General features: G+C 40.2%; 1 protein-coding gene across 10 annotated transcripts in view; it reads right to left on the reverse strand.

The window, feature by feature from the left end:
* Positions 1–26,882, reverse strand: part of MAST4 (microtubule associated serine/threonine kinase family member 4) — a 525,532-nt gene that overhangs the window by 373,625 nt on the left and 125,025 nt on the right. For all 10 annotated transcript variants that reach the window (XM_073235555.1, XM_073235554.1, XM_037026097.2 and 7 more), the window contains exon 2: positions 3,952–4,105. In XM_073235555.1, the coding sequence (XP_073091656.1) occupies positions 3,952–4,105 (154 nt within the window). The remainder of the gene's footprint in view (positions 1–3,951; positions 4,106–26,882) is intronic.

Below are 26,882 nucleotides of genomic sequence, written 5' to 3' on the forward strand. Positions count from 1 at the left end.
TATTCACATTGAATACATATTAACCATTATAATTGAAAAAGTAGGTAAATACAAGTATTTTTATTTTAAAAAGAAAGGCAAACTATGACAGACAGGATTATTGGTTCCAAATCTTTACTCCCCTCTAGCAGTGTTTTATCTGCATCCTTGCCAAGGTGTCATGGTGAGGGGAGCATGCTTCCACTCTTGGACTGTGGGCTTGACCTTGTGACTTGCTTTGACCAACAGAAAGTTAGCACACAGGATGCCAGCAGAGGCAGGAGACACGCCTGTGCCAGTGGCCTTTGCTCTCATGCTCCTGTCTTTCACCAGGAGAACACGATGCCTGGAGTACTGGCTGGTTCATAAAAGACAGACACATGGAGCACACTTGATCCCAAACTTCATTTTAGAACCAATTCCAGCAAAGCCCAGGTTAAATCACCCAAAACCCAGCTGACCAACACCCATATGAAAAAGAAAGACATTTATTGTTGTATGCCACTGAAACTTATGCAGTATTATTGCTGCCAAATGATCTACCACCTAATGCCACAAAACACTCAGGCAAAAAGTGTCTCATGGATCAAATTCCAGAATGCAAAACAACAGAAAGGCCACAGCATCCCTCATGCGCTTGTTAATAAAGGGAACCCAATCAACCACCACCCCAGTTTCAGAAAACTCCTTAGCAGACAGGAATTATTTTCCGCCCTCTCATTAAATATACAATTATTTAATTACAAATAAAGAAATCCTATGAAGTAAGAGTTACTTTGAGAGCATTCAACAATGGGATTTCACATTAAAAATATACTGTGAGCCACTTTCAGTATTAAAAATTTTACAACATAATTTTTAATGTTTACAATTGCTTTCCATTTTTGTGTATATCATAATATGTTTAACCAATATCTTTTGCCAGGTATTTAGATGATATGCAATTTTAATTATAATAAATGGTAATGCTCTAAATATAACTAGAGGCAATTCTCCACACATATTAACAACTATTTCCTTGTGATGGAATCTGAGAAAAAGAGTGGCTGGGTTAAGAAGTATGTAAATTTTAAAATGTTTAATATGTATTAATTGCCTAGTTTTAGTTTACTTTTGTAATTAAGGGACCAGTTACCCTGCAGATTGAGTCAGCTCCAGATTTCAGCTGAGCAAAGATTTTTCCCGCCTAGAATTCACTCCAATTAAGCTGCTGGAATTTACTGGAAACCTATTGAATACCTACTATGTTAGGAATAGTGTAGTGGTTACTAGCATGGACTCTGGAGCCACAATGCTTAGGTTCAAATCTTGACTCTGCTATCTAGGAGCACCATGATCTTGTGCAGTTTACTCAAATTGTCTGTGCCTCAGTGTTTTCATTCATCAAATGGGGATAAGAGTGCATAAATGCAACCCCTTAAAAACAGTGCCTGCCATATAGTAAGCTCTTAATGTTAGCTGTCATTGTTAGGGATAAATAGGTGAAACATCACAGATCTTCCTCTCAAAGAGAAGAGTCTAGTCAAACTTATCAAGGATAACTGGATGGCAAATTTTCAAACTATAAACTTTGTTTTAAACAAGTTTTTATTTTAAACAAGGCAGTGAAACTGCTCAAGGGAAAAATTCTTGGATTAAAACAAAGCTAAGCAATAGGAGGGTGGCTGGCCTTTACGTCACAGAATATATCAGGCACAAACTTCTGATGGCCAAACCAGTTTGACTTAATTTTAGTTACAAGGTATACCCTAAGGTAAAGTTATATGTGATTATATATAGTTGCCTAAAAATAATGGAAACCATGTTACTTAAAGATCAGTGGTGACACTTTCTTCTCTCTGCTCCAACATGTGACACTAGCACAGTACCTGACACAAAGTAGAAATCCAGTCAATAAGCAATCCAAACTGATGTTCACAAGCACAACTTCTCCATCAACTGCAAATACTCCAATTCAGCTCATTATGCACATAGTACTGATAGCCACCCATAAGTGGGCTAAGTGCTTTGCAAATATTTCTTCATTAAACCCTCCACTAAGCTACCTAGAGGACTAAAGAATGTTACCTTCATATTCCAATACAGCTTCTAAGCAACTGTTTTTAGAAACGGGCTAATGTTCCAGAGATTTCTTTTAAACTCTCCAAAGGACTATTAAATATTTTTTAATTATCTGACTTAAGATTTCATACCTAAAATGGTTGTATAGCAAGCTAAATTGTTTAAGAATAGAATTGCTAGAGTTGTCGAGATTATGAAATTGGACTCAAGACCAGCTATTTATTTTTTTTAAAGCTGGAGCCAAATTTCATGTTTCAGATCATGTATCTGCCTCAAGAGTTATATGCTTGCATTGTGTTAAAGCTTTAAGTAAACTAGCAAAAACTGTAGGGAATCATTACTGCCCCTCCTAGGTCAAAAATAATTTAACCTAAGTAAGTAAATTTTCTCTGTAAAAATTATTAAGCCAGGGGATAAGCCTTTTAACCTTTAAGATTTAATTTCTCCACGTATACAATAAGGATAGGACTAAATAATCTCTACGATACCCCACTTAAAGAAGCAAATAGTTTGCATTTATAAAAGGAAAGCAAATGAAAATGTCCTAACAAGCATGAAAAGAACATCAGTAAAACTCAAGTGTGAACATTCGCCTTAAGCTTGGTTAAGTGCAACAATTTTTGGATGAATTTCTTCCCCTGGGCCTGAGGTCAGTTTCACCCTCCACTTCAGCAGTGTGCCACACTGGGTCCAATGTTCTAGACTCCATCGAGCATACAGCAGAAGCATTTCTGTTCCCAGAAATTTCATCTCCAAAAAACTCAAAACTCCTAATTCTCAAAAAAAAAAATGTGATATAAAAATAACTCAATTTATTTCCCAGACCATATGAACCTCCAGACAAGACTGTCATATGTAGAGAAAACTCTGTGTGGGGGGGTTAAAAAATGAAGTTTCTTCAAAAATATTTATAAGTAAAGAAAAAGCACTCCTAATGAAATAAGATAAATTTAACTTTTAGTGATTCAGAGTTTAATAACATGAAAATTCACATGATGAATTATTTTTAAAAAACTGCTTTAAGTTGCCTTAAGTTGGATGTCTTTAAGGTAAATAAAAGTAATTTGTGGGTTTTCTGGATTTGAAAATTTTTTAAATTTTAACACAAAAAAAATGAGTGAAAGAAAAAAGTATTTTTTGATGGGTAAAAGATTTGAACACACACTTCAAAGAAGACACATGAATGTCCAATAAGCACATGAAAATATGTTCAACATCATTTGGTCATTAAGAACACACAAATTAAAACCACAGTATGATATAACTATCTACACATTCAAATAGCTAAAGTTAAACAGAGAGGCAATATCACAGCTTGGCAAGGTTGCAAAGCAATTAAATTGCTCATCTGTTGCTGGTGGGAATGCAAAATGATAAAGTTTGGAAACAGTGTGGCAGTTTCTCATAAAGTTCCACATACGCTACTGATACACACCAACACATGGATGAATCTTAAACACACACTGAGTGGAAGAAGCCAGACACAAAGAGCCTGCGCAATATGATTCCATTAATAATTAATACTTAAAATAAATCTAGTAGTGCCATAAAGCAGATCTACAGTTGCCTGAGGGCAAGAATTCGGGGCGAGGGATGGGAATGGTTAAAAGGGGACACAGGGAAGATTTTATACCTTGATTGTGGTGGTGATTACCCTGTTGTATAAATATGCCCAAACCCATCCATATGTACACTAAAATGGGTACATCTTATGCTATGTAAATTATATTTCAGTAAAATTTGCTAATAAAATCCCCCATTTAACTGTTCTCTGAATTGGATGACCAATGGTTTGTAGCCAGGCAAGTCTACTCGTAAGTAGGCTGGTTTTCACCCGTGGACCTCCACGCTGTTTGGGACCCTTCAGTGCACAAATGCAGTCCCTCTTCTTCCACACTGCCTCTGACTCACCAGTTAGGGCTCCTCCCAGACTCCCTCGGCGCAGCTGTCGTCCATCCTCACTCAGCTGTCTTTTAAACTTCAGTGACTTTCCAGGGCCAGAATTCACATCGGGGTTGCTGCACTTCCGAAATGGCATGGGTGGTGGGGATAATATGTGGTCCAGCTGCAGAGAGAAGGACAGTGGTGTCACTTGCTGGGGTCACTCAGTACCACCAGAAGGGAAGACCAACCAGTCACACTTTATTTTCTTTTCCTTGTCTAAATCCCTCTCTCCTGACCTTGTTTTTAATTTGCTTAGTTTAGAGAATTAAGGATTTCAGTGTTCTCTCTTTTATCTGGAAGAATGTTTGGCCAGCTGCAACATCTCAATGCCACTGTTTTTCAAGCTGTCAGTCATGTCAGTGGGTCATGGAATCAAATTTAGTAGACTATGACCAGTATTTCATTTTAATGCAATAGAAATTTTCAAAGTCCAATGAAGGAAAGGAAACTACTGTTTGATGGAATGTTTAAGTTACACATGTGTGTGTTCTGAGTCACTAAGATATGTATCTTTCTGTGGACTTTAATCATCTGAAAAAATGAAGAATATTACTCTATTGGGAATCAATAAATCACTTCTTTAGCTGTTCACAAAAGAAAATCCACAAGCTTTTGGTTCTCACAAATGTACGTAAGGAAGGGAAATTTCTAAGCACCACAGTCCTTAATGGAAATCAATACATCCCTACATCACCTTATAGCTTTTTAAAAGAAAATCTGTCACAAGAATCAGAGAAACCAAAGTCACTTCAAGAGACAGCTTTTTGCAAAAGAATCCCTTGTGTTACAACATTACTCCGATGTCTGCCCTGCTTTTATAAGGAAACCTTTCATAGTTGAATATGACCGCATCTTCCAAAATGTTCACCTTCATGTAAGTATAGATGCATATATACATTTATATGCCTAGATATTATTAAAGACAAAAATATTCATGTACATACATATATCCAGGCAGTTATTAAGAACAAAAAAGAAATACAAAAGATATTCATGGAAATCCCAACTGCCAAAGAAAAAAGCTAACTTTGTAGAAATTTAAATACAAAAAAGATTTGGGTAATTGTGCTCAAAGCCAGGCATTTTTAGGGATGTTTCACTGACATGTATTTTGTTTTCAAGGGTAGAGAGATAGTCATCTGCTTACAGCTGCCTGAATTTTTTTCAGATTAAGACTGTCATGGATATATTCATAGGAAGACAACATTCAGGGACAAAGTCATCCATTTGTCTGTCTATGCACCATAGCACAATCAAAACCATGGCACAAAAAGATATTTGACCCTGCCTATGAGTAATTCCTCCAGAGCCAGTTGAGATGAAACATACCTCATTGTCTCAGCTATTACAAGATGTCTACTCTAAGCTCAGCTATATTCATTTATAACACAGAACAGCTGGGTTTCAAACACTTGTCAAAAAGTACCATCTCAAATCCATTGCCAGTTTTTTTCAAACTATGTTTTGTTCTACTTAGTATTTTAATGAAAGGTCCTTGAAGAACTAACAGCACAGCCACTCCAGGATCAAGCCTAATCGGTGGGGAAAAGGGATTCCAGATGTACTTTTGGAAGGTATTTATTGAGACTGCTGTTCATTACATCTGTGCCCTACTTAGCAAGGCCTTCAAGGAGGAATTTCTGTCTAGTCTTAGACACTTTGCCCTTCCACCTTATGGACAATGAAGTGTGCAAGGGAGCCCTGGACAGCAACACATCAGCTACTAGAAAATGCACGTCCCCATTCAGTGGCCCAAATGTAGTCAGATCATTATACAATGGAGAGGATCTTTTTGCCTCCTTCTTGGCTCCATTTAATGTCCTTACCCGGTTTTTTCTTATTTTCTTCCTGCCATTTTCTTTTTTAATTTGAAGAATTTCAGAAGAAAATGGGCAATGCCAGTAAAGTTATAAGAAAAACACTAAATAAACACCCATATTCCCTTTACCAGCGGTGACATGTTAACCTTTTGCCATATTGCTTTCACGCTCTCTCCTCCTGCCCCCATCCCAGTGACTTAGTTACAGAGACTGTGAGTCTTCACCCCTAACCACTTCAACATGACTCTTTTAAGAATAAGGACATTCTCCGAAATTCTCCTGCCCTGTAGCATACCTGTTATAAGGTGTCTCAAATCTTCTGTTATGGAAGTAAAGTATAAATACTAGGAAATATACAAAATAACATTGTATCACTTAGACTTAATATTAAAAATTGCTCTTTTACATTAAAAGGAAAACTTGCAGCCACAAGGTGGCAATGTGCCATTGATATTCCACAAAACGTTCCCTAATAGCCAGGTGCTAGTCCTGTACATGCACCAGGAATCCCTCAGAGCAATCAAGCAAGTTAGGCTCATTCCAGTTAGTTATTTTCTCTTAATTACTAGTGACAGCTGCATAAAATATAAATATTTATTGTGTAAGGTTCACCAACTTCTGCTACTTATAGCTTCACCTGAAGAAAAATTTTTCAGCTTGCAGACTTAACAATTAATTTCTCTGGGGAAGACTGTTATATCACAAATTAACAGAGGGTAGAAAAATAAGCAGAGGAAAGAAGATAATTCCTAAATAGGAATTATGTGATTTCCTTACATATCTCCAACACAGCCACAAAAGACAGGAAACAAATGTAGAAGAAAGAAAAGGATATCAAGGGGAAAGGGTAGGAAAACAAGAAAATCTATTTCACCACATACCTATAGCCACAAGCTCTTAGTTTATAAACCTGAGTTTTTAATCAGAATCACAATCCCAAGAAGGGAGCATTATTTTAAATCTGGGAAAATTTAGGCAGTGAACTGTGAGGGCTGCAAATGCTTCAAACACAATATAAGCAGAAAAACCTATAAGCATAGTGCCATGTTCCAGGATCCCATTTCCTTCTTCCCATCAAATCACACTCCCAGCAGGGCTCTCGCTAAATAGATCATTTTTCCAAATTTGCTGCATTGTCAGTGGCTTTCCTTTTCTTTCTGCAATTAGTCAAAGATTCTCAAAATGGTCCACTACAGCCCTGCAATTTACTTTCCATTTTTTGTCCTGATTCAAATACTCATGCTCCCTTTAAAAACATTTCATCACACCTTGGAGCTTATGGTAGACATCAAACATATCACACTTAGACACTGCCCTTTAAATGATTTTAGTTTAATGCTTTCCAACTTTTCCAAACTCCCAAGGTCTTCATACTACAAGTTCAACCAAAGACAGAGGTTGTCTTTAAACCCTCACTGATGTTCCAGGGCATCTAATCCTGAGCTTGTCATACTTACTACACCAAACACTTTTAAATTCCCTCACTAAGCAACAGTGGGCTCATGGAGAGCCAGCCCTACTCCCTTGTCACGTACTCACCCAGCATGCAGCTAGCCACAAAGGATCCTGGATTGAAACACATTCTCTGGAAATATGTCCTTCCTTCGTTCACCAATAGCAAATATTGATTTGTGGGGGACTAGATTTGCTCAAACTTCCTATGTTAGCTTTCTTAATCTCCTTTAGTCCCAAGAGCTACAAAACAGCTTGAAGAGGTGCAACTGTGTTTTATTGAATTTAGAAATCAGACAGAGAGATCAAACATACCACTTACATATTAGCAACTGCTCTTGCTAGCAATTTATCACAGGAAACATGGAAGCATATTAGAGAACAAGAGGTATATAATTACTGTAAGTCTCATGCAGATTTGGGGGAAAGTTTCTAAAATCATGAGTCTTTTAGAAATGCTACGCACCAAAATATAGATAAATACATCTATATTTTCCGTATTTATCATCTCTTCGGCCATTGTCTTCTGTTTTACAAATATCAAGTGGATAAAAACAGAAGAATCCACTACAATTACACTATGGCCTCTGTTATCAGTGAAAATCAATTAAAAGTAAAGACAAGTTATTTATGAGACTTGATCTTACTATAGAGTTCCTGCCATTATCTCTATTGCCACTATCTCTGAACATGGACCACAGGTTTCTTCCTCTACGGTTTTATACACTAGTAATATCCTCCATCTCTTTCTAAAAGGGCATATAACTTTCACCGAATGTCAAACTTGCAGCCTTCTTAACTGACAACGTTCTCCAACCTCTTCTCCAGAAACTTTCATGCCCAAGCATACAAGTCCTCTAATTTAACAATTTCTAAATAACAATCATAAGAACATAAAGGGATTTTCCAATTTTGCAATTCCTTTTATCTAGCTACTCAAGCCACAAACCTTACAGTTATTCTAAACTTCTCTTACTCCATGTCTAATCAGCAAATCCTCTAACTCAACCTCCAAAACAGAGCCAGAATCCTATCATTTCACTATTTCTACCCCTGGATTTCTCTTGCAACAGCCTCCCAATCCATCTCTGTTTCAATCCTAGTCTCAGTCCAGCAGCCAGGGGTCCTTCTAAAACACCAAACAGCAGGAGCTCCTAATCCTCGGCTGGAGTCCTCCTGTGATTTCCCTCCACCCGGAACAAAATCCAAAGTCCTGACAGTGCCATACGAGGCCCTAACACCTGCACCTCCGCCTCTCTGACCCCAGCTCCTACCACTCCATTCCACCTACTTTGGCCTGTTGTCAGACTTCAGATGCCCCAGACACCTTCCCACCCAGGACCATCACACTGGTCATTACCTCTGCTGGACTTGTTCCAGGTATTAGCTACCATGCTCTCCCCACCCAACCTCCAGGTCTCCATAAAAATATTACTCTTTAAGGAGGAGCCTTCTCTAACTACTTTACATAATAGAGCATGCTCACCACTTTATTCCCTTTTCTATTTTTCCCCATAGCATCTATCACCACATATTGGATCTTTTATATTTGTTTATTTTCCTTCTCCTACTAGAATGTAAGTTACATGAAATTATGTTCTAGTCTATTTGTCCACTGCTCTACATAAAAGGCACCCTGTAAGTATTTAAGGAACAAATGAATTGCAAATCTCTAGTATTTATTTTAAATTATAACACAAAAATAAGGAACACATGCAATAAGGTTTTTATTGTTGGAAAAAAACAGAATTATATCAAATGTTACTTAGGATGTTAAAGTGAATCTCTAGCATTTTGACAAAATTGAATACTTCATGTATGAAAAAGACTCGGGTTAGAGCAAACGCCATCTTCTCAAGGAATCTTTTCTATATACAACATGCTAATTTTTGAACACTGCATCCTCTGAAGGTGATTACTAAATAATGAATTATTCAACCTTTTAACTATCTCCTAACTAGCGTGTTCACTTGTGTCTATCAATCCTTGCCCTTCCCTACCCTTATTCCTCTTTTCAGCAGTTCCTCATCCAGTCCAAGATGTAGCACATGCATTTTAAAGACCCACCCAGAATGCATGCGCCCTAAGGCCAAAGTTCATTAGTTCAAAGGGATGACCAATGTCATCCGCATACATAATGTTCACCAGTAAAGTCTTCTTTATGCTAAAATAAAGAGAAAGGAACTGACTAGTTACAGTGTTACAAAGACATTGTTAATCTGTTTCTTGATAATAAGTATTCTAAGAAACCATAGATATGAAAACAAATCATAAGTAAAAAAAATTTTGAAATTTAAATTATAACTGTATAGACTATGCTTCTAATTTTAATTAACTGCTCTATTGCTTCCATCCAAAAGGTAATCAAATTGGCAACCTGAAAATGACTATTTCAAAACTGGACTTTATTTACTTTTAAACCCAAACCTATAAACAACATTTTAAAATTTGATAAACTATTGTTCTAAAGTTAAGCCAGTCATCATTGGACTCACAGTAATTCAGCAGCAGTGTTAGGGATGCCAACACCTACATCCTTATAAGGACAATTAACTTTTTCTATGCCCATTTCGACATCCACAAAATGTTAATAACACTACCACCTATCTCTTGAGGTGGCTGTGAAGATTAAAAGAATTCATATATGCACTTAAAACAATGCATAGAATATAGTAAGTGCACAATAAAGGTTTAGCTGTGGTGGTTATAAACAGTTCCATATAGAAAGTCACCTCATTTACAAATATCTCTGCATGTGTACCTCATCATAGACAGTTACAAGGAAATTAAACTGATGGTAATTTTACTGAGTTTTCTTTTTTTCCTTTATGGCTCAGATGAGAACTTGGTTTGAACTGCTTTCAAGTTATTTCAGGCTGTAATTCTCATGCCATGCTATAGAGCATAAACTCCTGGGCTGTGATCACCCACTGCTCTGGGGTTTTCAGAATGCAGAGTCACAGCAGTACAGAGGTGAGCTAAGCCAGGTCTGAATGGTCAGGCACAGTATCCCAACACCATGCTTACGGCAGGTACTTAACCGCTCTCTGAAGTATGGATCTCAGGGGTGGTGACGACGCAGGATAACAGATCAAAAGAGCTTGACACAGTGCATGGCACAAACAAGCTCTCAAGAGCTAATAATGTTGGTGATAACTGTCCCCATAGCTCAGCTCAGGCCTCCCCTTCTCTTAGCCTGTTGGCTGGTAGAGCATATGGCTATTTACCTGGCCCTTCCGAGAGACATTTCTCAGGCATTCTTATCTCTGCTCCACACTACTACAAAAACAGAGATAAGAAAAAACATTTCACATTCTTGGCACTGCCTGAAGAATATGCAACCTCCCTTCCCCCAACATCCTAAAATCTAACTATATAGATGGAGTTAGACACTGAGAGAGCTACAGTCTTGGACCACATTTTGCAGGGCCTATGGAATTGATTTTGCTGACATTCATTTTGGATTATGCACCCAGAATGCATGCTTCCATTTAATGATACTGTAAGAAACAGCCCTATAAATCCTGCCACTCTGTTCTATAAACACGTAAGGAAGGGCTTATATTAAACATCTTTCTTAGCAAGACTCATCTCTTAATAACAATATTTATTAAGCAGCTGTGTGCCAGGTATTCCTCTGGGTACAGCAATGGACAAAGAAGACAAAAATCCCTGCCAGCTTCATTTGTTGGGGAGATAGAAACTGAGCGAAAATGCTGTTAGTTCTCTGCCTTAGAAATAGGTGTGCTTCTGCTGGGTGATGGTCTGATTTTATCCTGGGAACCCCATGAACCATGTAACTGATCATGTTTCTCTGATTCAGCCACTGAAAGTCACAGTGTAGAGCCTAAAGCCCATCACCAGCAAGGGTGGCATGTCCAGTCTCCATCAAGACTCCATGGAACTGGCCGCTACACCCAACCTCACTCCAGATTTCACCTACTACAGACTGTTTGTTTCTGACTCCATAGGCATAAGTTGAACCCTACCCCTACCCCTGAATGTGATGGTATTTGGAGGTAGGCCCCCCCCAGCAGGTGATTAGGTCATGAGGGTGAGGCCCTCAAGGATCGGATTAGCACCTTTAGGGGAGATTGCACAGAGCTCTCTAGCCCCTTCCACCATGAGAGGACAGTCAGAAGAGGACCACAACGAACTGGGGTGCAAGCTCTCACCAGACACTGAATCTGCCATGGACTTGACCTTGGACTGCCCAGCCTCTGGAATTTTGAGAAATAACTGTTATTTCTAAGCCACCCAGGCTATGGTCTTTTGCTATAGTAGCTCAAACTAAGACACCCTGTACACTGGTGGTTCTCAAATCGTGGTAATTTTGCTGCCTAGGGAACATTTGGCCATGTGTGGAACCATCTTGGTTTTCACAACTTGGGGCTGGGGGAGAGGGCAGGGGAACTGCTGGTATCTTCTGGCTGGAAACCGCAGATGCTGCTGAACTTTCTATAACGCAGAGGATAGCCCATAACCACAAGGAATTATCCCCTGTAAAAAGTCAATCATGCCAATACTAAGAGACTCTGCTTCACACTTGATGTTCTTTTGTTATCTTCATCTATTTTCAAGTTTTCACCTTGCTGAACTGTGGGTTATTGTAGGTCATCTTAAAACCATATAGGACAATATGGGGAACAGAGGGAAAGCATAGATGGAATCTTAACAAAAGTTGTTTCATGTCAACAAGATTTTTTATGCAAATAATTTCCTGTTTAGCAAATAAATTTCCACATTAATTTACCAACTTACTTAGCTGTTTATTGCAATTCACTTTCTCCATGTGTTGAAAAATAAAACATCAACAGAATGTATTTAAACTGGAAGATGACTATATACCAGTATCGTTTTCCATCTTCAGTTTTGTAATTAATTCTTTGAATTGCAAACTTCAATTAGCAATGTAAAAAGTGTTTCAGAAACATCCTAAAATACATTATGAGATCAAACTACAATGGCATTCACCTAAACAGAGCTGCACCACTAGTTTCATCTTTTAAGAGAATTGATTTTCTTTCTTCCTATCAGAGAGAAATATGTAAATTAGCACTTTGATACCACTATATCACTTCTGTCAACTCAACTTCAAGAAAGTCAATTCCTCTGTTTATGAACATGTCTACATGTGTGCGCACACACCCCACCCACCACCACCACCACCAGAGACTGCAACATGACCACCGACCCCAGGGCAGAGTGCCACACACCAGGCATTTAATTGTGATGTGTATGTTAAGTAATAAGTTCAACAGTCTACAGATGTTCTTTAAAAACAAAAAGCTAAAATTATATCAGTTTTTTTAAAACAGCACTTCTCAAAGTTTAGTTTAGGAACAATGACACTGGGGAAAGCACAGGAAATACACTGTTTTGACTGTATATATCATCTATGTTCCTCTTATTTTAATCTTCTAGATGTTTCCCTGATCTTTATTTAGGAATCTGATCTTTGCCTGAAGTTGTTTACTTATCTGAAGTCATTAAATTTCCCTGGTTATCATCATGTCCCCATTAGCAACATAACTCAAGATTCTGACCACAGCTAACAAAGCAGGAAGAGAACACACTCCTCACCAGTCACCGACCCTCCGCTTAAAGTCAGAGTGGAAAATCCTCATGACCCCACAGAACCCGTCACTGTGTGCTTGCCTCCCTACTCTGGACGAGAGTAAGATCGGCTGGCTGGTGGTAGTATTCCCATTCTAACAATGAAGAAACATTCAGAAAGATTAACCCCTCCAAAGTTATCAGCCACAGGGGGTACAAAAGGAATTAAGCCCTAAATTCCTAAACCCAAAGCCCTTGTTCCTTCCACTGTTTCAAATAGTCTTCTCACAATGACAAAGCACCTGAAACCTCACAAAGATAACTTTAATTTCCTCTTCCAGCCAGGTCCAAGAAGACTCCTGAGAGCAGATTATAGATAAAGTGGTAACATTATCTATGAAATAAGGAAAATTCTATCCTCCTTACAGGATTCTGGTGCATTAACTGATCAATGTAAAGCTTCTAGCAAGAGAAGCAACTCAGATGTTCATTTTCTTCCTCCTTCCCTGTCTAGTTCATTTTATCAGAACCATAAAAGAAAATGATCAAGCACTACAACTACTGTTCAGTAATACCACTCCAGTGTGTCCCACCATACAGCCTAAGACCAATCTTCTAGGCAAAAAATAACAAATAACAAATAAGGCAGTATAATAAATAAATGGAAGTATTAAATAATTGTAATATTATTAAATATTCTGTAATTACAAATAAGTAAAGTCTAAGACCAATAGCTCCCTGGCTTAGCACCAAAGCCATCTTACTCCTGGACTTCTATCTCACAAATTCCTGCCCTGATGTCTCCCCTGTTTCCCTGGGCTGAATCTCTGCTTCTCAGTTACAAGTCTTCCTGGTCTGTGCCCCCAGAACTTGAAGTCTGAGGGCTGCCTTCTGCCTAGGGGCTTGCATTGATTCTAGACTCTGAAATGCAGCCCACTGGGGACCAGAGCCTGGCATGGCATGGGAACTCAACACCTCTGCCTGCCTGCCTACCTGCCCCGTGAACTGCAACATGTCTGCCCCACCTCTGCTGGAGCCACACCCTGGATTTAGGGCTTGCTTTAGAACTTAAGGTAATGGTGCTAGGATCACAAGTTTCCTTCGTCCCGTTCACACATCCCAGGGCTGAATCCCAGGCACTGCCCACCACCTGAACTCCCAATCGCCTGAGTCAGGCCAGTGCTAACCTCCCAGTTCCCCGGGGGAACCTGCACTAGAGAAACATGAGGAGAAAATGGCACAAACAGACATAGAAGAGGAAAAAGGGAAGGGGTGGGAAATGCAGTGAGGGAGACAGGACAGCAATTTATAGCTTGGTAGATTGTGCAGAACATGAATGCATCTTGTCTTCATTTTCTACTATTCATTATGGTCACAAATACCTAAGGAACCTGATCACTCTGATCCTCTGATTACTGATTACACTGTCTTCTCAAAATCTGATTGGCTGACCAACCATTAGTGGAACCTCCTCACAGGATTTTATCTATTCTTCATAAAAAGATCTGGCTCCAAACAGACTTCTCTGACCCCCACTGCTTGCCAGAAAAAAAGACTTTTCTCCAGGTTACAGGAGTGAAGGACAAATCAAGATGTTTCCAGCAATTATCTGAAATCAAGCAAGGGAAAGATTTTGCTTTTGGGTACAGGTTCATAACTCTGCTAAAAAAAAGCATTCTTCAGAAGCCACAGTATAGTAAAAACAGAAAATAATTCACTGTCAAGATTCCCTTGAGTTCTCCAAACAGCCCCCAAGGATTGGACAGAGTTGCATAAATAAGACCAACACAGCAACCAAGAACAGCTGAAGAGGTTTGAGAGTTTTAGCCTTTTCTTTTTTTAACCATGTCTGTAAATAATAATTCTAAACCTATTATTAAAAAGATACCTAACTTAAGCCAAGAAGCAGCAGCAATTCTGTTTCCCTTCCCACTGCAGGACAAAAACAAAACCAGCCAATCACAAGCACCCAGGAAGTACCTGACCCGCTGGAGGCGCCAGCCGTGCCCATGTCAGGAGGCACACACCCTGACGCCGACGGCACTGGAGACGGACTTGGGCAGAGGGACCCGGGCAGCAACTTGCAGTCGCTGTCTGACCCGGCTCTGGCTCCCATGCCCCGTGTCTTTACTTTCCCATTCTGGCCAGAGACTCACTGGCAAAAGGGCTCTCTATTGAATATGTGTGGAGCTAAAGGCTGGAATCTACAGACATACTAAGTTCGGGCAAGTCTCAAGTGTAAGGGCGAGATATTCCTGAGAGCAGAGCACTCACTCTGCAGGGGCAGACAGTCTTCTTTTCAATAAATCTAGGACTCTTGTTTGTACAAGCCTGAATCTAAAAGAAGATAGATTAGATTTCTTCTCCTTATATGGGGATTTTAAACCATGAATTCCTTTGCTATGCTCTCACTTACAAGGCCATGCCCACTGGACTGGTTTGATAGGTGACATACACACCCCACTCCATTTCTGTCATGGCTACAGGAAGCCAGGCTGCCTCCCATCAGGGCAATGGATTTGCTGTGTCCTCCATTCCCACAGGTTCCTCTAATGGCTGTCATCACCCCCTACTGCTCAGAAGCCCCATGTCCACACAGATCAAAACACCACAGCTGCTCCAGGTCCATCTCCTGGCCAGCACTGTCCCCTGATAGCCTGGAGATCAGGACACTGCAGCCCACACGCCTAATGAAAGTGAACCGGGCCACAGCCATGCTCACTTGTTTGCTTACTGTCCACACTCTGCCTTGAACAGCAGAGTTGAGTAGTTGCCACAGATACCATATGGCCCACAAAGCCTAAAATATTCCCTATCTGGCCCTTTACTGAACAAGTGTGCCAGGGCCTGATTTCTCCAATGCATCCACCGAGATCCATCATATGGTAAGCACCAGCCAGGCACTGTCCAGATGGCAGTGAGCAGAGCAAGGCCCCTTTCTTTGGGTGGTAATAAAGGCGATGAAGCAATAGAGAAATGAGGAGAATGAGCCACTCTATTATGTGGGGGGAAAGAGGGGCTCTCTGACAGGGCCACTGGAATAGAGACCTGAGAGAGAATGAAGGGAGGGGAGCATGCAGGGGCAGAGGCCTCCAAGCCAGGGTAAGGGCAACTGTGAGGGCCCTGAAGTGACAGTGAGCTCAGCATGTTCAAGAAGAAGCAAGTGAGGTGGCTGAGCAGTGTCCCTTTGGCTCCAGTCTCAATGCACCAGTCCCTCCCCAGGCAAGACACAGGACAGGTGACATGCCTGGACATTCTAGTGCTTTAAGTATGTCATCTCATTTAACCTTCACAACCCTGTGACAGGGTATTACTTTCATCCCCACTTTACAAATGAGAAAACTGAAGCTTAGGGAGCTTAAGTGACTTACCCAAGGTATCAGAACTGGGGACCAATACAGACAGAGGGCCATCGCTGGCTGTCAGACCCATGCTCTTCCCACACATACTTCCCATTCCACCTGTATGCAGGCAGCACCAGCGCAGTCACCCACTACAGACAGACCACCTGCTTACGTTACTGTTATGCTGCTCCCAGTTCAGGCTGGGGTGGGGGAAGAGGCTTCTGTCCCTGGGCCTGCTTCCTTTCCCACTCTCCATTCTGGACTTCATTCTCCCTGAACTTCTTTACCTTCTCACTCCCAGCATTGCATATGCCTAAGGCCAACTCCGGGGCAAACCCAAACCGTGGGAGATGCACTGATGCTGGGAAATAGCTTTGCAAAAGAAGAAAGGAGAGAGGGAACTAATATTTACAGGTGGCCTGTGTGCCAGGCACTGAAGCAAACACTCTGCATATTCTGTTTCTGGGAGATGATGCTTTGTAAGAATATCAAAGTAGGAAAATACAACATCTTCCATGTGGACTTCTGCTTTCCTGATGTGGGAAGTGCTTGAGTCATCTCTACAGCAGAGGGGGTATAAATTTAAGAGACAACACTACACTGTGTTCCTCAATGTCAGTCATCATATCCAATGTCCCGAAACAAGATATACAGCAACTTCCTATTCTCTCCCACCTCAGATTATGTTCTCTGATACCCTCCACCCTGTCTCCTCTCTGTGTCTTTTTAAGACACAGCCGTTAGCACTTTGCTCACAAGTGTTAAGATGGTGTTCTGAGCACACTTGATTAGTCCTAAAGCAACCAACTACCCATCTACACTCCCAGTTTTCCAAAGGCATCACAGCCCTAGGCACTGATGGTGACTAAACACAATTTCCCAGGCATTCCCCAGTCAAGGGCATAGACTAATCTCTCAGAGTGCCCTTCAGTATACAATACTACTAAGAAACCTAACAATCGTTCTCAACAAAGTTGCAACGCAATACATGCTAGAGAGCAAGGAGCACACCCCGATAAACACCACCTCCAGGAAAGGGGAACGGAAGAATGGCAAGAGTGAGGGAAAGTAACTTCCCCTGCTCCATGGAAAACAGTTACAAAAATGCTCTGCTGATTCCTCTATTCTAGCATTTTCCCATGAAAACACAATCCTATTCTTGGTTAATAGGCCTGCAGCCCCTATGAATCCTAATCTTTTATCTGTGCCCCCCACACTCGCAAAAGACCTCACATGGTGAACACTTAGTATACATAACACATGAATAAATGCCCGCTTATATCTGAGAATATGGGTAGATGACAAGTACCCCCAAGGAGTTAGGAGATGCACCTCTGAGAGAGAATAGCAGAAGACTTGGTTCACATGCCTCCACGCATGTCAGCTGATAGGAGGATTGGCTCTGTGAACACATTCCCTGGAACCAGGTCAGGAAGGGGCCCAGCCATTCCTTATGCCCTATTTTTATTCCTTTCTGATTGAGGCAAACCAGTTTTCCCCATCTCCTCATTTCTCCCAAGAGTTCCTGCCACAGCGGTAGAGAGGTCAAGGAAAACAAATAAGTAGTCTCTGCAGCAAGAACCAGAGAAAGATGTGGCTGAGAGGTGGGTGTCTGCCTCCTTCACAGGGAGCTGGTAATTGCAGAACTATCTGGAAGGGTAAAGTAATTTTACACCTTATGTTACAGAAATGACATTGTCCTAAAATGGGGACTTTTCTAATCTCTTTCCATTTCCCAAATGAATAAAAATATAGAAAAAAGTGGGAAAGTCAATTCTCAGAAACATTTTGAAAACTTAGAAATGACTTTATACAAATCACCCAAATGTAATTAAGTGACATTTTTTACTTGACAATAAGCACTTTTTATCACTGTAGCTAATTAAAACCAAGAGGAAAAAAGGTCTACACAAAAATGACAATGAAGTTATCAGTAATTCAAGACTTCAATACCTGCTCAAAGAGAAGCAAATAATCTACCTAAAACCTTTTAAGGATCCTTTCATTTCAGAATCTTATGTAGCCACAATATCTTATAACCAGAATTTAATCATCAACAATGGTACCTAATCAAGTTAGGAAAAAAAGGTCAAAAGAGTTATATTAAAGGGATCTATTAACAGCCTAAGAACGTAGGAGGCTCCTGGTGCAGAAGGCCTGGCAGTAGCTAAATATCCACCACGATCAGAAAGTAAGAGGCAAACCTATCCCAGCATCTTCAGATTGAAGGACAATGTCACAACCACCTACTCTGGCCTCCTAAAAATGCCTCTAGAATACAGAAACACCCCTCTCTCTCCCTTGCTCACACCCATGTGTGCACACACATACACTCACGCTCTCTACCCTCCTGCTTCACTTCCCTCCATAGCATCCCTGCCTAGCTTACTGCATTTTACTTCTTTGCTTCTTGCCTCTCTCCCCAACTAGATTAGCTTCAGGAAAGTAGAGCTCAGGGTCTGTTTTGTTAATGAATGCCCAGAGGCTAGAACAGTGCCTGGTACATAGATATGGTAAGCCATGAGTGCTGCACAAACTACTTTGGGCTCTCTACCTTCTGGACACACAATAATATTGTACTTTCTGCCCCCAATGTAGTTGGTGAGTCACATGACCAGGTCTCACCAGCCAGTATGAGGAAAAGTGGTGTCATGTCCATGCTAAAGTATGCAATTGTGGGTGTGAGACCCTCTGGAGCCGTCATCTAACTCTGCAGCATCAACGCTTGCTCCAGATGGAGTTGTTCTGGAAGCCTGTCCCAGAGTGTGGACAATACCAATAGAGCTCCAGCAAATTCCTGATGGATATAAAGCATAAGCAAGAAATTAACTTTGTGCTTTAAGCCCCTGAGGATCCAGGATTACCAACCCTCCTGACAGGGTAGGTGCTCGATAAAAATTTGTGGTGTGTCAGCTCCCTACAGAGCTCAGATAGCATAATGAGCTCTGACGAGACCCGGGTACTCACAATGCACACTATTCTAATTTGGAACAATTTCCAGGTTCCTCCTGGTAAAAACTAAAAAACTGTTATTAAAGAAAAGGACGCAGTGATGGCTTATTTTGTGGGTTAACTTAATTGGGCTCTGTTTCTCAGCAGAACCCTAATTCAAATGCATATGGAAGGATGGGGTTGTTATTCACCTTGCTTCCTTTCCTTGCATATCTGCCTCAAGCATTCCTGAAGAGTCCCTTTGATTGAACAAAGTCAAGAGAGAGTGACTTAGAAGTTATGCTGTGAGAGGTAATCAATATTAGCAAGAGAAAGGTTTGTTTGTCTTATAGATGTTTCACTTGGAAGCTTCTAAAGAGCATAAAGCTCTTTCCAGCAAAGCTCAGACCTGACGGATGAAGGAGCTCCTCCAGGATGGACCCCAGAATTAGGACGAGCCTATAAGTAGAAGGTCTAAGGAATCAAGGCGTATGGATGAACACTAGACCATGGAAGGCTGTTTTCAAACGATCTAGATAGCAATAAAGGGAAATTGTATTCTACCCATAAATATGATGGGTAGGTGTGGCGGTTTCATAGTATGTCCACAAATTCTTTGGTACTCTTCCCTTCAAGTAGACCTTAATAAACTTCCCCTTCACCACAAGCAATACTTGTGACTTGCTTCTAAGGAACAGAACATGGCAGAAGCGATGGCGTATAAATCCGAGGCTTGGCCATAAAAGACATTGTGGCCTCCTCCTTGTTCCCTCCTCTTCCCCATCTCCATCCATCCATTTGTTCTTACCCTCTGTCTTCACCAGATAACTTTACCTGGAAGAAGCCAGCTGCTATGTCATGAAGATACTTAAGCATCCCTTTGGAGAACCCCGCATGGTGAGGAACTAAGGTTTCCTGGCAACAGCCAGCTCGAGCATGCCAGCAGGGTGAGGGACACATCCTGGAAGTGGACCCTCTTGCCCAAATCAACCCTTCAGATGGCTGTAGCCCTGGCTGCAACCTTATAATGACCCTGAGCCGGAACCACTCAATGGAGCTGCTCTTGAATTATTAATTCAAAAAGGCTTGGAATAGTAACTCTTTGGGATTGGTTTTGTGTTGTTTTTTTTTTAAGCTGCCAAGGTTGAGGATAATTTCTTACACAGTAAAAGATAATCTATATATCCAGTGTCCTCTATCCAGGGTGTGTGCATGTTTGTGCATGTTGTATGAGTGACATGTTCACAATGACTTTGTGGAATGAACCACACACTGACCCAGATGGCCCAGAAATAACTGGGAGGATGCAAACATGTTTGGCCAAGTATAGCACTCCCTGGTCCTTGGTCTTCTTATTCATCCTATTTATGGGTAAAATACTATTCCCCTTCATTGCTACCTAGATCATTTGAAAACAGCCTTCCATGTACCACATGGGAAAACCAGTTTTGTTTCTCTATAGCACACCATCTATGATAGGCCTTACTCTTCAGTATGACTCAAAATAACTCTTGAACACCATAACCGCAAAATGAGGAATGGACCGGTGTTAACATACTGAATGTAGGACTGTGGAATGACCACTTGTATGTTTCTTTTTTATATTCGAACTTTTTCCAAAAAAGACTTAAAGTCCTTAGTAGAAAACCCCAGTGGGAATCCCTTCTGGCCTCGGATTTATACACCACTGCTTCTGCCATGTTGTGTTCCTTAAAAGCAAGTCACAAGTATTGCTTGTGCTGAAGGGGAAACCACTGACCCAATGTCATGTTTCCCAGCTCAGTAGTTGTTACCTTTCTACCTCAGAACTTGCATTTGATTTTCCCAGTAAGTTACTATTTTATTAAACAGTAATTCAGTGACTGACCCAGAGTAAAAGTACAGCTCCAACTGTGCATTTCAGCAGGCTGGACAGGATACATATGCCAAGGCATGCGCGCACACACACACATACACACACACACACACACACACACACACACAGAAAGGACAAAAATTCGTGTGCTTTGGTTACCAAAGAACTCTCCATCTCCTGGCATTTTGCATCGTCCGTCTCTTTCCTAGTTGGGCTTAAGTGATAGGAAGGAGATAATCGTTAAACTTCCCATGATTTAACTTTGAAAAAGGGTTGAGTCACTAATGCCCTCAATGAGGACTGGAAAGGAAAGGATAATGGTGCAAGGCTTCAGGTAAAGTTGAAACAAGAGGTATTGAGGTCTGCACTGGAGTCAGCTTTAAAAGAGAGCAAGCAGTGGAAATGGGGAAATTTGCTTCTCCAGACTCCCTGAATCCCACAGCCATTTCCTCTAGGATTAAATGTTCCATGTCACTATATCAGGTAGATAATGTAAACCCAACATCAGAGGCACTACAAAATAAAGACCATCATAGATTCCTTTTGCCTAAATAAAAAGAAAGGCAATATATCACCTATGAAAGAAATGGTTTTCAGCACCATTCCAAACGTATTTATGGAGAGCCTGCTGTTAAGGTGCTATACTAGGAATGGGGGGACACAGTGATAATTAGGACTATCTCAACCTAGTAAGTGACTCTTAACCTTCTTGTCTCAGCTCTATTTGTGAATCCCATAAAAATTATAGCTCCCCTCCCCCAAATAAACACATACCCAGATCAATGAAAAGTTTGGCTAGCAATCTCAGGCTATCCATAAATTCTCAAGATCCATGGATCCTAGTGTAAGCATTTCTTATTCTATTAGGAGAGAAAAATAAAATGTAGAATTTTATTTAATAAATGAATTACATAATACATAACAATGGATCTGAACCTCATCTTTCTTCCAAGTGGCTGAAATCTACCTTCTTTCTTATCTAATACCAGATATTGTAGAGGATGAAATGTACATATTAATGTAAAAGTAATATTTATAGAAAGGTAACATTTACTAATATTTTTGGCATCACTTTTTACAAACAGCAATTGAACTGAAATAAAATTATGTGAAACCTACATTTGTTAAGATCTGCATTGCTAACCTCATCTGTATACTAAGTGTAGTGCTTTTGTATGACTAATTCTGAATATAAAACATTTTCTGTGACTCCAAGATAAAAGCTGAGCAATTCTCCTTAGTTTTAATGGTTTAAATAATTTTTGACTAAAATATGAGTAGAAAAAAATTTTATTTTTTATTTTTTGGAAGAACTCTGTTTCTCTACATAAACTGTATTTGTGCTGTCAAAAATAAAACCTGGACCAGTGAATTAGGCCCCAGGGAATTTTTAAACAATCCTTTCTCACAGTTTCTGCAGTGTCTTTCAAGAGACACCTTCTAGGATCCAGGGCAGAGGATGCTCTGTGGGGCAGAGCTTGGAATGCTAACAGGTTGCATCAGATGAAAGCACCAAGAAAATACTAGAACAAAGAGAGAAAGAATGTCATTGCAAAGGGTGATGAGAGTAAGGACACAGCTAGAAACAAGGAAAGAAACATAAGAAACATGAACTGATGTGTTTTCAAGCCTCCAGTACTGTGTTGCTCAACACAGCAGCCACTCACCACATGTGGCTGTTAAGTTCACTTTTAAAGATTCAGTTCCTCTGCTGCACTAGCTTCATTTCAAGAGCTGAAATGCCTCGTGTGCTGATGGTTACCACAGTGGACACTGCAGAATATAAACCATTTACATTATGTCAGAAAGTTCTTTGGGGCAGCACTATTCGAGACCATGAGCACCCAGAAAACACTGTGAATCCTCATCTTGAACAGAACGTACACAGACTCAGAGATTAACTATTGTAGTTAAGTTCTTCTATTTAGAAAAGAATGTAAATTGATACAAAGGAGATAGAATAAGGTTAAGATTAAGAATTGTGTGTACAATGGAGAAATGGCCCCATGTTACACAATATAGCCCATAATACTCTGAGTTCCATCTGAGACTGATGCGGCTCAGGAGCTACCAAGCCAGTGGAAGGGAAGGTCTGGATGATTCTTCCCTACCAGCCAATAACAACATTTAACTGGGTTCCTAATAACCACACATGCCCTGCAGAGAAAGAGAGAGGGCTAAACTAGTAAGACATGTGTTAGTCTTCAGGAATTCAGTGGTGAGGGATAGGAAAAAAGTCATATCTACTTATCTATTTACACCGATAGCCTACATATTTTCCATAGCCACATATCAAAGTCATGCTGTACTTAATCATAAGCATTGAGGGAAAGGGATAACATTAGCACTTTGAGATATATTGTTGCTTTTCATTCTTATCTAGAGATTCATTTTCATTACAAGCCTCCTATTTCCTTTTGGCTCAGAAATGGTGATCAGGTCTATTTGAAAATAGGACCTTTCTGGAAAGCCGCACTTTCTTTACCTGAAAAATTCAAGAATTGGACAAATCATCTAGGCTTATTTCTCCTTTTGTTCTTTAATGTATCTGGTTCTACTTGTTGCTCAGAATGCTCTAAAAATCCAAACAAAGTTTATAATTGGGGAATTTTAATAGATATACTCAGGAACTATGAGAGAATTATAAACGTGACTAAACATAAAAATTTCTCATAAAAATGCAAAGGTAACATGTACAGAAATGAGAAAGGCACTTAGAAACATTTTTTTTTCAGTAAAAAGAAAGGCAATAGCAATGCTCATATGTTGGGGTTATGTATCAACTCATTATTTTGTCACAAAAGGATCCATGAAGGAATTATGCTATTAGTTGAATATTGAAGAAACTAATTGTTTTAAATTACTATACATCAGTAGCTTTCAAAATATTTTACTACAAACCTCACCAAAACCAGTAGGCATACATCTGAAACATTTCACAGAGCAATAATTTAGCCTTATTTCAATGTACATTTTCTGATATTCCCCATTATAATTTCATTTTAAAAAATACATGACCCATTAAGTTAATCTTATGACCTATTTATGGGTTCTTACCTGTAGGATAAAGAGTATTGCTGTAAAAGATAAGAACTTCTATGGTAAGAATTGGAAAATGGTCTACAAACCGTGTGTGTGTATGTACGTGTGAGAGAGAGATAGAAGAGTTGATGAGACTTGTTGAAAATAAAGCCTTGTATGGGAATTTCTAGGTTTGCCAGACAAGAGGGAACCACTTTTGTTATTGAAAACAAAAGTTGCAGCTGATATGCCTGACAACTCTGCAGAAAGTGGACTGAAAAGTGGACTTGCAGGACAGCAAATATGGATCTGGAAGGGCAGCCATGGCTGTTTCTGAAGCAGAGACCAAGAACATAATGAACTTGACACAGTGGTCAGAAAAAGCAGAGGAGGGACTCCTGGGGAACAGCACAACTTCCAGTGGAAACAGAAAGAAACTCACATTTTTAAAAACGAGGAGCTTTAGAAACCAAATGACATAAATACTAAAGAAAAGATGTAGCTGGAAGATGAGAAGAAAGCTGATCAACCCTCAACAAACCACACAGGTTCCGTCTGATCCGCTTCTTTCCCTAATGAGCTAGAAGAGGCCATGGCTAAGCACCTGAATAGAAGACGGACAGTCTGTGACCAAGGGCCCTCCCACATCTGGGTGCTGGCTGTGTCCCCGTGCCCTCACACAGCCGGATGCTGTGTCCCCATGCCCTCACACATCTGAACGCTGAAGCCACCTGCAGACTGAATATACATTCACTTAGCTTCTCATTCAGTGAATCAAATGCTGCTTCCCTACTAAACCAGGCATCAGAAGTACAGAGGCCATAAAGCACAGTTCCTGCCTTTAAATAACCCAGGTAAAAAAATAGCTTCCTAAGTAAACAACAGCAGAAAGTGACAAGTACTAGGACAGAGATGTGTACAAAGTGCTAATGGAACACAGGACTCAGTGAGCAGCTCTGCTTGGTCAACGAAGGCTTCAAGGAAGAAGAGGCCATATAAGAAAGCTTCCCAATCATGGCCAATGGCTGAGGCAACTACAGTGTGTAGGAAGAATGGTGGGTACTGTGGGGCCAGAACATGGGGCTGGGAGAGGGACTGAGAGGGAGGGAGGCACTACTGGAAAGGGAGGGGACACAGTCTTGCACAGAGTGCTGACAGGGGCAAGCTGCATCTTGAAGGCAACCAGAAGCCAGGCATTTTTAAAGCCAGGAAACAGAATAAATCAGGCACATACTTTAGAAAGACAACACAAGCAATTTTCCAGGAGGTGAACTGCAGAGTGGAAGAAGTCAGGAAATGGGGACAGTGAGGACAGCTCTTGAGAAAGCAGGGCCTGCAAGAATGGGACATCAGCAGGCAGGGGGAAGAGCAGACTGGCAGAGGTTTTGAAAGTAAAGTGACAAACCTTTGAGCCCAACCGGACAGAAGCTGAAGGAAACAGAGAGTCACAGATTGCCCAAGGGTTCAGACTTGGGGGAACAGGGCAACTGAGGGAGCAAAAGTAAAAAAAAAAATTGCTTTTAAACAAGTGGAATTGAAGTTGCCTTTGGCCACCCCAATGGCTATGTAGAGAACACAGGTGAAATTCCAGCTGTGAGGAGGAGAAAAATCAAGGCAGGAGCAATCCAGCTGGGAGTCAGCAATATAGAAATGGTAAATGAAATGAGAGTACAAAGAAGAGGCCACCAATAGTGAAGAGGGGGAAGAGCTAGAAGATCTATCTAAACCAGATGAGAAACTGTCTTTACTAATTAAGAGAATTTGGAAGTAAAATAGGACAGTTGTTCTAAAAGACCAGGTTAAATGTCATAGGGAAGCCAAGTAGAATGATGGGCACTTTTTTTTCTATGCATGTTTTAGAAATGAGTAGCTATAACCTAACTAAACAATAACAAAAGCAAAGGTTACTAAAAAAAAAAATGGGTAGGCTGCCATCTCACTGGATACTCTTGAACCAGGAATCAAACAAATTCCCAAGAAAGGTGATTTAATTAAACTATCATGACACACTAGCTGAAACACCTTGTTCTGCATGCAAACATCGGACAGATGCACTTCAGCGGCTCTGCAGATAACAGCTGTTCTTATCTTTGAATATTGCTAAGCTGCACCCAATATCATAAAGCGTGTCACTGAAGTGTTATCATGCATTTGCGCATCTCTTTGGGAGCTCTAAAATAACACCAATTATTCACCTGGGGCACATCCATAATGTTTTTATGTAAATGAAAACTTAACTCATCCAATAATTTTCAGAGGTGGGCTAATGCCTGTTTTAAGGAGTATGTGTAACTAGGTCAAACCCCCAAAGACAAAACTGATTGAAGTTCCAATACCTGTTTAGATTAGGATTTCATATGTTTCTATCACTAATATATTGAAAATCTTGAAAGCCAACATCCTGTCCTAATCATGGTTTTTATTTTCATTTTCTCCAGTGTCTAAAAATACTTTTTTCCATCTTTGAGGGTCTACATATGGGTACATAAAATAAACTGGGATGTTATTAACTCATGTCTTCTTTTATGATAATTTGTTTAGGGGAAAAAAAACAGTAGATAAGCGTAAGGTATATATACATGCACATGATAGACAGCTTCTAAAATCTACATTTTACTTAGGAACTTTGAAAGATATTTGTAATTTAGGTTATCCTGTTCTTAACTGACTGATGCAAGGACAATGTTCTACCTTAACTACTGCTCAGAAACCCTTTAAATTACCACCGACCAGCAGTCTGTCATCAGCAAATATGCTTATGTCAAATGCCCTTATAATGTGCTATCACACTTTCAAATGTTTTCCTACATTACCTAGCCAAGAGATTAACACAATGTGTACAACCTACAGAGAGGAGAGGAAATGAAATATTGGATCTTGGTTTAAATGAGCAAACCCCATCTGGAACTGTAGTGGGTG

This window comes from Manis javanica, chromosome 1 (assembly GCF_040802235.1).
Source record: "Manis javanica isolate MJ-LG chromosome 1, MJ_LKY, whole genome shotgun sequence".
NCBI classification, from domain to species: Eukaryota; Metazoa; Chordata; class Mammalia; order Pholidota; family Manidae; genus Manis; species Manis javanica.